This window comes from Pelodiscus sinensis, chromosome 2 (assembly GCF_052426305.1).
Source record: "Pelodiscus sinensis isolate ZL-2025 chromosome 2, ASM5242630v1, whole genome shotgun sequence".
NCBI classification, from domain to species: Eukaryota; Metazoa; Chordata; order Testudines; family Trionychidae; genus Pelodiscus; species Pelodiscus sinensis.
In genome coordinates this window covers 195,749,151-195,763,167 of record NC_143053.1, presented here as the reverse complement: position 1 = coordinate 195,763,167, position 14,017 = coordinate 195,749,151, and the positions used below count along the sequence as shown (strand labels likewise).

At 37.2% G+C, this 14,017-nt stretch overlaps 1 protein-coding gene across 7 annotated transcripts in view; it reads right to left on the bottom strand.

Moving 5' to 3' along the window:
• Positions 1-14,017, bottom strand: part of TBC1D5 (TBC1 domain family member 5) — a 525,247-nt gene that overhangs the window by 138,326 nt on the left and 372,904 nt on the right. For all 7 annotated transcript variants that reach the window (XM_089776643.1, XM_075922103.2, XM_075922104.2 and 4 more), the window contains one exon: positions 2,844-2,986. In XM_089776643.1, the coding sequence (XP_089632769.1) occupies positions 2,844-2,986 (143 nt within the window). The remainder of the gene's footprint in view (positions 1-2,843; positions 2,987-14,017) is intronic.

Sequence of the window (14,017 nt, the reverse complement as noted above, 5' to 3'; positions counted from 1 at the left end):
CCTCAAGCCTCCTTTCTGAACTCACCAGGCTACTGCCCATAGATAGGATATATTCCCATGCTCAATCTTAAGAAAAGAGTGTGTGCATAATTCAGACCCAAGATTTTATAGGAAAATACCTCTGATGTTCTGCTTGATTTTTTTCACAAAATGGCAGATATTTACTAGACACAATGCACTATGATTCATGTTAACTGGTGGCTGAGGGCTGATTCTGTAAATGTGTGTGGATTTTCAGGAATGATAGGGCTTGGCATTTGTACAAGGGTGCATCTGTGCAGAGCAGGTTGCAGAATTGGGATTTCATAAAAATGCTGAAATATTGGTAATCTTCTGAATGATCAGATCATTACAACCAGATTTTTCATAGGTACAATAAGTATTTATCTAAATGTTTTATTTCCAAGGTTGTCTATTTTTAAAATAAAGGATGAAATTATACCAGAAATAGTTTATTGAAGCCATGCTCTTGAGAGCAAGATAACATAACTTGCTGTATGTATGGCAGCAAGAACAAAAATCAAACAAGGAATATTTTTTAAAAAAATCTAACATGGACATTATTTAAAAGCTAACCTAAACTTTATCTATGAAAATGTCATTATTGCAGGTTTATTATACCTTATGGTTTGCTTTGCAATAGTTCAAGTTGTTTTAGAACTTTTAATATTAAATTTCATTGTTTAAAATGTATAGAGTTTTACATTTCAAACTTTCCAATCCATTCATTTAAAGTGTGGGTGGTTGTTATTACTGGGTATTTTAATTAAAACAAATCCCTAACAAATTAATACTTAAAACGAAAGTTTTCCCATAAATAGTTGCTTTAAAAATTCAGAACAGAACTTGGTATTCTCAAGAATCCTAAAATACTTTGTTTCCTGCTCAAAGCTCAGTTACTAGCTATGATAAAAAAGCTGAAAACTGCAAAATTATACAAGATATTGACCCACATACACATTTTCTTCTCAAAGTCAAGAAATGTGAAATGCCTCCATACCTATTTTGAATCTGGGTTTGACAGTCTATTCTGTACTTGTGTGTGGCTACAATGCTGTACGACCTCACTAAGCTTAAAAATAATTTAAAATATCTATGAGGGTAAGTTATGTATTTTTATATTTATGTTCATCTAAATGAGAAAGTATACTCCTGTCAATTTCTAATATAGTATATTTGACTTTGGCAAACTAGCTCTGTTTGTAAAAGCTACTTGCAGTGGCTGGAATGGGCATGGGAACTGAAAAGTGAAAAGAGCTTGATATGCTGATTCCATACTGATACTGAGTACACTATTTCAGTTCACAGCTATTTCATGCCAATGCCTATGTCTAATTTTGCAGGAAACCAAAAGTTCAGGGAATGCTCATGTGCACAAAACACTTTCCCATCATTTTTTAAGAGGGAAACAATAATAAAAAAAATATTGATTAAAAAAAATCTGTTACAATAATATTTTAATCTAAATTTTTCCAATAAAATTTTCAAGGCTTTTTCTGAATAATGCATCTGCACAACAGTCAGATTTACTTTTATAGACAATAATGACTTTGAATCAGGTCATTCTCAAACATCAACAAGCATCTTAAAACCTCTTCAAATAATTCAGTGGCAGCAGCATCATGAGAAATGTAAAGTCCCTATTCTGCTTGTACTTGTATACAATTACATACACAAGCAGTCCCACAACAGTCAGTGGAACTAGCAGGCACAGATGTGTTGGAACTACATGTGCTACAATGAAAGAACTTGTTGGATCTAAAATATTGTTTTAAACTAATGGCAATGAGCATGTATAAAATTTTGACGAGTGCACTATAAAAATGTATTGTGGTGTTGTATCTGTGTCAGTCCCTGAATCTGAGGGAGGCAAGAGGATGGTGGTGATATCTTTTACTGAGCCAAAGACATGTTTTTGAGCCACACAGAGCTTGAAAGTATCTTTTTCTCTGACTCTCAAAAGTTGGTATGGTGGGAAGTAATACCTCATCTACTTTGTCTCTATAATAAAAATGTATACATATTTTATGAAAAATACAGTTCATTATGGAAAGGTGTGATTTATGATAAAAAACAGAATCTTATATCTGTAATTACCAGAAATATGTTCAGGTTTATAACTAAGAATTTTTTAATCAATCAGTTAGTGTTCTTTTCCCCCATTCGCAAAAATGCAAGTTAAGGGATGGACTATTATCTATATTTTTTATGTTCTTCTTGTTCCAGCCTCACATTCAAATGTATCTATTGCATTTCATTAGCACAATAAATATTTCATCATTGAGAACATTTCAAAAGTGTGTTTTCAAATAATTGTTAAGTTATTTGTTATTTAAATAATATACCCTCATAGAAAAAAACATGCATGTGTGACTCATCTACATATGTAAATTTCCTTGAGGATATATGTTAGAATATTATCAGTTGCTGTCTTTAATAATTGCCTTCAACATTTTCTATCCCTTATATCGGAAACATATTTCCATGAAGAGAGACTTTTTCATTACATTACATTTGTCAGAAGGTGGAGCTCTGCACATGTCTTTATAACTCTACTTTATATATTCAGTTCACAACAAAACAGACAATACTATTCAGAAAACAAATCTTAGTTTTAACTCTAACATTCAATGCCTTTCATAAATATATCAGACCACACTGGGTACTGTGGGACTCCTGCAGTAGTTAGCATTTTAAATAATTTTCAATTATACAAAAAGTTTTCAAAATGAAATTCAGAAATTTCTGATGTTCCCCATCAGTTTTGTTAAAAAAAATGACGCGCACACAAAAACCTGAGACTTCACTTTTTAAATAAAATAATAACAATAATTGATACTTACATGCATCTCTAATATACAACAACATGGCTACAAAAATGTAGTCGACTAAATCCAGGGTGATGCTGTCAGCAAATAAAGCATCCCAGACAACAAGAAGGTCCTGAAGTGGGAATTCTCGTCCAAATAGGAGCCTTACCCATCGTCTAGAAAAAAAATATATATATACACATATATTCAGTAGAGGTCATTACTAAATCAACAAATGTATCATAATTCAGGCATAATCCGAAACAACTTAAACAATTTTAAAAGCCATTAAGTTGACAATTTTTGTATTATTAATTTTATTTTGTGAAGTGCTGTTGTATATTCTAATAGTTACAGGAGGAAAAACATTAGAACATTAAAAGTTTCAACTGACTAAAATGCTTTTGGGCACATGGGACACAGTGGATAATTCTTATAACAGTCTGCATATCATCATTTTGTACATTTAAATTAATATTGGTTTTAAAAGAAAGGTGAGAAAATCTCATTCAGGCTGGTCTGGAAGAACAAAGCAGCAAGATGAAGCCAATGGTTTGTTTAAGCCTCCAAAAAGACCAGAAAACTAAAGCAGAGTTATAAGGAAGAAATCGCTATGGATTGGACTGCATTTACCAGAAAGGGACCTCTTTCCTTTATGTAACTACAGGTTGTACCTCCCTTAACTGGGACTTTATGGTCTGGCAACATCCACAGATGTTTGTGGACCACAGAGCCCAGGTATAGGGAGGTCGGGTTGCAGGGCAATAGTGGCAAGGAGGGAAGAGGGCCGGAGACTCAGCGGGGAGCCAGGGTACAGGTGGCATAGCAAGGAGCTCTAACCTCTGCGGCCAGGTGGTAGCAGGGGCCCAGCAGTAGCAGCCAATAAGCTGCGGCAGCAGTAGAGCTCCAGCCCTGGCCATAGAGCTCCAGCAGCGGCAGAGCTTGGGCCCCAGACATAGAGCTCCAGCTGTGGTGCTCCAGCCAGGGACCTTTATCTCTGACTGTGGAGCTCCAACCCCAGAAGCAGCCATGGTTGGGCAGGCATCAGCTGGGCCAGGCTGGAGCCCTATCTGGAGGCAGCAGGACAGCACAGGCCATATTAGGAGGGACCTCCCCTGGTCCAGCAAATTCCCTTGTTCGGGACTGGTCAGGTCCCAGTTCATTGATTGTCGGTATGTAAAAATGTGTTATATATACTATTTTGATTATGTATAATTTGATTTTAATCAAATTTAGAGACAATCCTAAAAGTAGAATGGCATTCCATGCTCGTTATACGTGTTGTCATATTTACCAAAATGTGGAGATCTCTCTCGATTACACATAATTGTCAGTCAACATTGACAGTCTGACATGCAGTGTGAACGTAACACTGTTAGCTAAGAATGCCTCACTTTGTGGTTTTAGACAGGCAGCCTCAATTTTCACATTACAAAATAGGAATAGCAATAATAGCAACCTAACAAGTCTGTTAATATAAAATGTTACGCAAATGGTATGCAATAGTAGTAATAAGCTTAAAGTGGCTATATAATGGGTTTATAAGAAAATAATTGCATTCTTAACTGGTATGTACACTTTATTTACCATAAAATCTTTTGGTCAATGGGAAGTGAAAACAGAGGTTTATTAGAATTTCCCTCAAAGCAAATTAAGTCATTTTTAAAAGATCGCAACATATGCAGCAAAGATAGAACAAAACGGCAGCCAGAATTCACAACTAGAGTAAACTTACTTCCAAGAGTTGACATTTGACAACCTTTTTACTTTACAACTCCAGTGAGATAAGGTAAAAAATTTGGGGAAGAGAACTTGTAATGGAAGTTGGTTTCTGCACAAATGTGAGGCAACAATCATCAACAAATGACAAATTTAAGAGAACTAGTTAATAGTGGCATGAATCTGTGGTTAGTAAGGAAGCTCACAAAGGGATCACACATCATGAATCATATTACATTCACTTCTCTACATTCTCATTCCAGTTTTTATTCCTTACTGGAACTGTATTTATAATATGAATGCTAACCTCTCATTACAGTAATACGTTTTTGTTGCAAACACAGAACTATCAGAACTCAAAGTAAATTTTTCATAAGGAATATTAGTTTTAAAACCAAAATATTAAAACTCTGCATATAAAATCATCTCACATCTGTGCTTTTCTGTCAACCTGTTATCTGTTAATGTAAAAATTAGTATAAACTTTTTACTTTATAATATTTAATGTTCTTGTCTCCACTAAACTCAAATGCAAGCTGCCTCCTCTATTCCTATCACTCTCTGTAAATCCTATCTTTAGGTCTGGGTTGCAACAAAACAGGAGCCATTGTATCAACTCAAAGCAAGGCTAATCTAGCACATTTAATGTTCTGTATAAGATGTTTTACCATATACTGGCACAATACTCTAGTGTCTAGTCTACAAGAAACTATTATCCTATGGTGACACAAACATTACACAAACTCTGCATGAAGCCTATTACTTGCTGTAACAACCTCACCCACCCTTAAACCCACAACTTGCATGTTACACAAACTGTTAGGAGCAAAAGCTAAGCTATGGTTGAAGCATTTGAGCTGACTTTGCTTACAACTGCTGAAATCTAATTGGTAGGTTTGATAAAACTCTAATACACTTCAAGGGAAAAAACTGCACCATGGTGTAATGGGATTTGTTATTAGGCTTTTATTAGAAATCTCTTTTGCTTCTTTACTTCATTATGCAGTGTTAATCATTTGTGGATGCAGGTTTATTTTGCTCAAGCAGAAATCATTCCTTTTATTCCACTTTTATATTTTCTCCTGGGAAAGTTAAATCTCGGTCCCCAGAGATATCATGTTTCACAGATAGAGTGCAGAAGAACAACTGGACTTCTTTAGTAACCATGATACTACCATAAATGATTTTAACCTCTTTGTCCCAATGGAACAAATAATTCAAACCACAGTAAATGCATACATGCTCACTGTTGTTTCTTCTTTTGTGTAGCAGTTAGCTCATAGCATAGATAAGCCAAAGATCCTATCATCTAAGAACCACGTTGCCATACAGAATGACTTCAGTGAACCTTTATATTTATAAAAAGGGACATTTAGTTTAATTAATCAAGTTTTATACTGGAATATTTTCAAAATTAACATGCTTTTATTGATACAAATATTTACAAACAATTTAAGGTGCACTTAATGATAGCATTGGACAAGATAACCCCTGTTACATGTTGGTGGTTGGCTTAATTATTAGCCTGTCTCGTTAATCTTGCTTTACATGTTACACCTGCAGAATGAAATTGTCACACCAGTGCACCGTTTATCACGTGTAATAATACAATAATTCATAGCTTATCAGACCTACTTAGCAATTAAGTTCTACAAAAACAAGAAGTCCAGAATTTTTAAAGCATCAATAAGTGCTACTTTTTACCTGTGGATTCATAAACCCAGCTTCTACTTATGATTGCTATATAATTAAGCAACAACTCTTAAGAGATCAGTAATTACTAGCAAGAGAGAATAGTTCACTAATGGCCACACAAAATAGAGAAACCAAAAGAAATCAATGCTCTGGTACATCTATTAACCATAGGAATGATCCAGACTTTACCAGCTTTAAATGAAGATTGCCACCAATTTGATTAAGATTTATTGGATAATTCTGTAAGTAGTATAATTAAGAAGCCATACTTTATTTTAGCTGTTCATTTGGCATTTAGATTTTATCTGTATATACGTCTTCCTTCTTCATTAAAAGCAATGAAATATTTAAAAATTGCTGACCTGAACTACACTAGCTTTAGGCATTGGGATAAGAAAGTAGAGGTAATGGAGATAGAATGGGAGTACGTTGTGATGGAAAGCTAGCACACTGCAAAGGAAGACACTGGAGAAAGACAGACAAACATGCAGAGATGAAAAACTATGTTTGTAGGAAGGGTGTAGCCTAACTTCAAACAGGGACCGCAAACACTAAGACTAATCTTTAGTAATCTTGAAATTATTTGGATGAGGCTAAATTGAGTGTCCACGAATAATCTAAGTGTTGAGAACACTGAATCCCCAAACTAAAAACTATAGGTAATTTTCTTAAACCAAGACTGACTTTTGAATGAAATGTTGGGCCAGGCTAAGTACAGGCTGACTGGCTCCTGTACAATGAGACAAAAAAGATAAAAGAGTTCCTTTACATTAGCTCGCACTAGTAAGACCAGATGTATTTCATACAGCTATGGCTTCTTTGGAAGAGAGGTTTGAAGGAGTGACCATGCTGCTAAATAATCACAGTGGGGGAATTGACAAGATTTAATAGTGCTTTACAGACCAGCAAGAGAGCTAGTAAATGTTTGTGTTTATATGAAAGATTAATACCGATCTTTCAATATATCACATGCTGTGCAGAGTACAACACCTGTGATTAACACTGCTCAATACTTTTCATTATAAGACCCTGTTTTCCAGATATAACTTTTCCAACTGTATTCTTGGGCTGCAATTTTTTGTACTGGGCATATGACTCAGGCTGATTTTTTTTTATTCTAAGTTTTTGAGAAAATTATTTAGCTGTTTGCAAGAAAAAAGAAGTAGGGAAAATGTTTTGCCCTCTTAACTTGTTTTTAAACAAGATGTAATGGCTTCACATTCCAGAAAAGAGACATGAAATGCAGTAGTGGGCCACTTGAATGTAAGGTTTTACTGTTCACCATCTCCTTGAATGTGTGTGTGAATATGACAATGTACAAGACTCTGGTAAAATCTTAGTTTGCACATACATAGTAGAGTCTTATTAGTTTGCCTGCTAAATTTCTCCGAAAATACCATTGGTACTGAATAAGGTCCATCCCCTCGTAATTCCTACATGTCCACTGGAATGCAAGGGTATCATCCCCACAGAGCAAGTGAGCATTCTCGAACCCAGGAGTGCAGGACTGAACAAAGTATTTCTTATAACTGCTCCTCCCAATTGTCCTGAGTTGCTGTGGTGCCAGGAACAGGAACTAAGACACCTGTGCTCACAGTGCTTCCCTTGCTGGTTTCCAGACAGTAATCAGGAGGAGGAATTTACCCGACTCAAATGCACAAGGGGAGAGGGACAGGTCTGGAGTGACAAGAGAAGGAAGGTTAGGAGCCTGGGAAGGAGGAGTAATGAGCCTGTTAAGGAAGGGGAGACAAAAGTAGTAAATGAGACACATATGGGGGAGATTAAGAGCAGGGGTGAAGTGGGGACAAGGGCAAGAGCCAAGGAGAAAGATGGATGGAGGGGACAGAATCTGTAATTCCCTGACAGAATTTGCAACAGAACTCAGGATTTCCTGAGTTTGAACATTCTGTTGTAAACTAACAAATGGCAGTAAAACCCACTGGCAAAATGTGCATGTCATCCTTCTGTAGTGGCATGTCCACATAGAAGATGACAGCTTGTTCTTGTTAACAATCACTGTTAGCTCAAGGTGTAGAGAACTGTACTGTGGATCTGCGAGATCCCAAGGTCACTGAGACTGATGGTAGGGTCTCATGGATCTACATTATGTGTTTTTTATTTTCAATTTGACTTTTTCTTAATAAGCCTTAGGAAACTTCTCTCCAAAGACCCATCTTAAAAGAATTTTAATGTTGCAAAGTCAAATATGCTAAAATTAGAAAATAACAAAATTAACACTTGACAGAATTGATACTGACAAAATTATACGCAAGTGGAAAGCCCTCTCTTTGAACTCATATCTAGTACATTTAGGTTTACATTTCCAACTAGAAGCATTGATCATGTAAGAGCATGATCAAATAGACTAGAAGGAACAGCAGAGAGCCTTTCAGGTGTGGTATGCTTACTCGGAAATAAGATGTGAAACAAGAATGAGTAATGACTGCTGCACATATACAACTTCAAAAGAACTTTATGCTATAAAGAAAAATCAAGAACTGAAACTGTTTCCCCAAATAGTGAGCACCATTTTGGATGGATCTGGGCTGCATCATGGATATTCCTCAAGCAATCCATGTAATCACTGGATAAATGTATGTAAATAGCTTTGTGGATTGGAACTCAGGCAGAAGAGAAAAGTAACCTGAAAAGTTTAACTCAAGGATCTCAGGAAATACAGACCAGGGAATGTATCAAGAGATTTAATATTAGAAGCTGACTGCCTTTGGTGGTTGTCAAAAAGTTTCAGAGGGGAGCAAGCACAAAGGGGATCAATCTAGATTATCTTTTGCAGCATTTTAGGTATGTTACATAGTCCATTATCTAGTTTTCCGCCTCCCATCTTAATAAATCTTGAGTTTATTAAGGCCCCTGCAGTTGCACATATTTTGGGGATTTCACATAGACTGTCACAAAGACATGGAACAAACTTCAACCAACACAACAAGCAAAGGAATTATGTCTGGAGCATAACCCCCTATTCTATATTTTTGACAAAGAATCTTAATTGAACCTTTCACAAAAGGAGTGTTACTGAAAGAGTCATAATGCTACATGAAACATCCCAGATAACCACAGATAAGAGAGTTGAAAAGGCTGCATGCAACAATTAAAACGAAAATAAAACATTTCAAAAATAAATAAAGCCTTATTATACACCAATATTTCTCTAATATGGAGAAAGGAAGAAAAGGAAACCTGTAACAGGCCATAGAATTTGCTGTAAGTAGTGTATCCGGAAACCCCCAAAGTCTTTTGAATTTATAAAAGCTCTGCTTGTTGATGTGTTAGCCCTAAATTTGAGAACAGCGCATGAACAATTTTCATAGCAAGCATCCTGATATGCAATAGATACATAAATGATACGTCAGGAGACGGTCACAATCAAAAAGTTCATCTGATACTCTGAGTTGCTGTGACTGACGGAATGGAAATGTGTCTCTTAAAATACCTCAGACAAATTATGGGATTAATGTTAGTATTACTGGCAGAGAATTACTGAATGAAATTCTATGGTTTATGCAGTGCACAAGGACAGACAAAATGACCATACTGTTTCCACCTGGCCTTAAAAACTGATGAATTTTAGATATTTCTATAACACTCACTGCTATAGCAAATCCTGTTTTCTACAAAACTAAAAAAAGATGCACATTTTCTGGGATCTGAATACTTACTCAGCTTCTACTAAAATCCAGAGGTAATACAAACCTCAGAGGAAATGGGAAAGAAAAGGGACTCTTTCTCTTATATTCCTCACTTATTTGTAAGGACAGTATTTCATCTGGTAATTATTATTATTAGATAGTTCCCTGAATACTTTGCTGGGTCATCACTATGGGTGTGTCTAGACTACAGGGTTTTAAAACTATACCTGCGTCTACACTACCGTCGAGTTCTGTCAACAGTAAGTCGACAGAACGTGGCAGTTTTGTCGATGGCGGTAAACCTCATTCTACGAGGAATAATGCCTTTTCTCGACGGAGTTCTGTCGACAAAAGGCGCTATTGCATCCACACTGTGCTTTCTCAAAAGAGAGCATCTAGACTCTGTTGAAAAAGCGGCTTGCTTTGTCGACAGAACTGGCTGTAGTCTAGATGCTCTTTGTCGACAGAGCCTCTTCGACAGAGGCTTTGTTGACAAAAGCCTGTAGTCTAGATGTACCCTTAGTAAATAAAACTTTAGCATTGGGTGGATCTATGGCATGCTGCCATATGAATGTCTGATGTGTCCAACTAGCTGGACAGATGCTGTATATAAAAAGGACAAACCCAAGCAGCACAACTAGAAGGCAGTTGCTTGAAACTCATGAATCACTTCCACTATTCAATTCCAGTGCTAGGTAGCTTCTCTGATTTTTCTGGTTCCAATTATATTTCTTTTGTGGCCCTGTTGACTTATTGCTATAAGAACTCTTATCTGTATATATGAAGGCATGGTGTTCCTTAAATTCCATAGCAAGGTTACGTTATTTTATTGTGCAGATACAGTTGCAGGTAGCACAATACAGGTAGTCCCTGGGTTACGTACAAGATAGGGACTGTAGGTTTGTTCTTAAGTTGAATTTGTATGTAAGTCGGAACTGGTACATATTTTGGGGAGGAGGCGGGAGCTGGAGTTAGGTGGAAAAGACCCTGATTCTCATACAACTTCCTTATTCTAAGAAAAACACATACTGTTTTGATATGAAGGTTTTTTTGGCTGACATTTTAATTAAAAATTGATCATAAGTTTCAGTGTTTCATGCTATATCCAAATCTTCCTTTTGGGGGACCTGAAAGATCCCAGTTATTCATTTAATAGTCAGAATCTTTGTTTTTTATAACTAAAAAAAGTTTATTCAATGCATATTACTGTTCCAAATAGAATTTGCTACAGATGGTTCAGTGAAATGGGTATTAAGTGTAATCAATAGTCATTGGAGAGCACAGTGAAATATTGATAGTCAAAGCTGTTGTTGTATTCTGCTGAGCAGAAAATGGAAATCCCTTCCTGTGAAGTGTGTGTGTGAATTTATCCACAGGATTAATTTTAAAGAAAAATTCTGTGTTGGGAACAGGAGTTTAGCCACAGGTGGGTCCTCATTGTCCACTCACCCACTTTGCAACCAGACCCATCCCCTCGGGACTTACCCTGCTCCGCTCCAGCCAGAGTGTGGGGTTGGGGCTTATCCCCTCTTCCCTTCTGTCCTGCTCCTCCCCATTCTTGCCCATCCACACCACTGGGTAATTTTTCAGCTTCACCTCTGCCAGGCTGGAAGGGACTTGTTAATTTCACGTGATGCTAACAAGATACTTGCAGCTCTAGTGCTGAAGAGGGAAAGAACTGTTGCTCCCAAGGTGGGGACTGTAACACAATGGGTCTCACTGCCTGCTGCTCCTGCTGTTCCCTAGGAAATTAATTTTTCCGCTCTGGGGTGTCCCCTTTTGGATGGTGTCTTGTTCCCCCCAGCAGACCCGTGTCCTCTGTGGCAAGAAAAGCCGCTCCGCGTCTCCCTGTTCTGCTGGGGGGGGGGTGCTAGCTCCGCGTCTCCCTGGTCTGCTGGGGGGAAGTGCCCCCCGGGCCGCCGGAGGCGGCGACAGTGGGGGAGGCACCCCGCACTAGCTGCGCCCCCCCTGTTTGTAACTAGGGATCCGACGTAAGTCGGATTGATGTAACCCGGGGACTGCCTGTATGTAAGCTGGCTGTGGTTCCTTGTCCAGCTCGCTGGAAGAAAAGGAGTTGTTGCCTCTTTGAGTGTGCTATCCCATTCCCCGCACCAACTAATTGCAGTTCCTGTCAGGGTAGTCAAACACTGGAATAAATTGCCCAGAGAGGTTGTGGAATCTCCATCTCTGGAGATATTTAAGAGTAGGTTAGATAAATGTCTAGCAGGGATGGTCTAGACAGTATTTGGTCCTGCCATGAGGGCAGGGGACTAGACTTGATGATCTCTCAAGGTCCTTTCCAGTCCTAGTATTCTATGATTCAGATCTCACTTTAGAAAGCACAGCTTTAGAAAGTGAAAATAGTTCAGCTGTGGCTTTTTCGGCGAACCCTTCACCTCCTTGTCGAAAAGCCACTTTTCCTCAAAAAATAAGGTTTACGTGGCTTTTTGACGGGGGGCAGAGGAGGGGCTCGCCAAAAAAGCCACGTCTGAACTACTTTCACTTTAAGAACTCTGCTTTCGAAAGTGGGATCAGAAGAAGATATGCAAAATCCTGCGGAATTTGCATTTCCTCTTTTGACACTCTAGCGTAGACTAGATGAGCCCCCACCGAGTTTGCAATCATTGTAATGGCCTTTTGTAATGTAAACATCCCAAATATGACAAACAAAACTTTTACATGCATGTTAATGCTGGCCAAGCTTTTCTTTATCTAATGCATTGGCTTTCTTTGCATTTCTTTTTTCTGACTTTTATCTTTCATTTTACTCTATTTCCCCACGCTATTTAAAAGACAATATGTATCCAGTTTTTTGTTGCTTTATTATCTAGCTTTGGCTCTCATTTCCACATGAGGTTAGGAACATTTCCTTTTGGAAAGACTTAACTCTAAAATTATCCTCAGTAGTGTTTCAGATTCATAGATTTTTAAGGCTAGAAGACAGCTCAGTCCATTTAATTTTACTGTGTTGGACTAAGAAACCTGTAGGACTTCTGTCTCTTCCCCATAACAATAATCTTTAGACGCTACTGTTTTGCAAAAATTATAAAATTGTCTAGCTGAGGGACAAAGCTCATGAAAGTAGAAGACAAAGCTTTCTCAGCAGATGGCTCAATACAATCGGACTCAATTTTGGCAAAAGTGGTAAGGACCACAGATTGTACCACTTTCAGAGAAAAGTTTAAAACTTATTTCAACTTTCAATTCCCTCATTCATAACAAAACCACCAAGTACATGAAGTTTAAAAGTGGGAGGGGTAACTGAAACAATCTCCCAAATGTCCTTGCAGGAAGGAATGTGAAAACTGGAGAGTCATACCGGCTTTTATATTAAGTGGTCATATTTGAGGAGGATGAATATGGTTAAAAGTTTAGATAGAGTAGAATAATTCTAATTAAATTAGAGCACTTGGTCATGGTCTGTGCAGAGACTGCTGTTCACTAGATTTTCACTGTTTTCTCATCTGCTAAGTAGCAAAAATGAAAAAACTTTAATATTAATATTCCAAGTGAATATTTTATAAAAAGTAGAAATAAGTATTATATTATAGATGTTATAAACAAGTTACAAACATGATGAGTAGTATGACTCGGTTATGTGTAATTACTATGATTTTAAGGACATCAGAAAGGTTTGAAAGCTATTCTTTTGGAAGATAGCAATTCATTAACCATTTATTAAACTACATTAATATTTTACCACTACTTCATAGAGTACTATAAACAAAACCTCGAGATAAAATGGGAATAAAAATCATTAGAATAATTGCTGTACTTAGCTAGTTATCTATACCCAGAATTATAAAAGCAGTTGATGAAATTTCAGTCCTTGCAAGCTTGTTAAGAACGGAAATATTTGCAGGACCAGGACAAGATTTTCAAAAATGTGTAGTTTAATTCTAACAGAAGGCACCAGCCAATTGTGGCTCCAGTTCCAGACATGGTACCGAGGAACAAAAATTATGGAAAAGTGGTCAAGCTTCTAGCTGTCTTTGCTAGAAGTATGATTCATTGAGAAATAGTCTGGCTTGTAATGTACTTTTTCCCAGCAGAAGAGATTGAGAAAGGTTGCTATATTTCTGCAAAATAATTGAGATGGAGGAGCTTGGACAATAGCCAACTTTAAAAAGCAGGGACAACAGTATT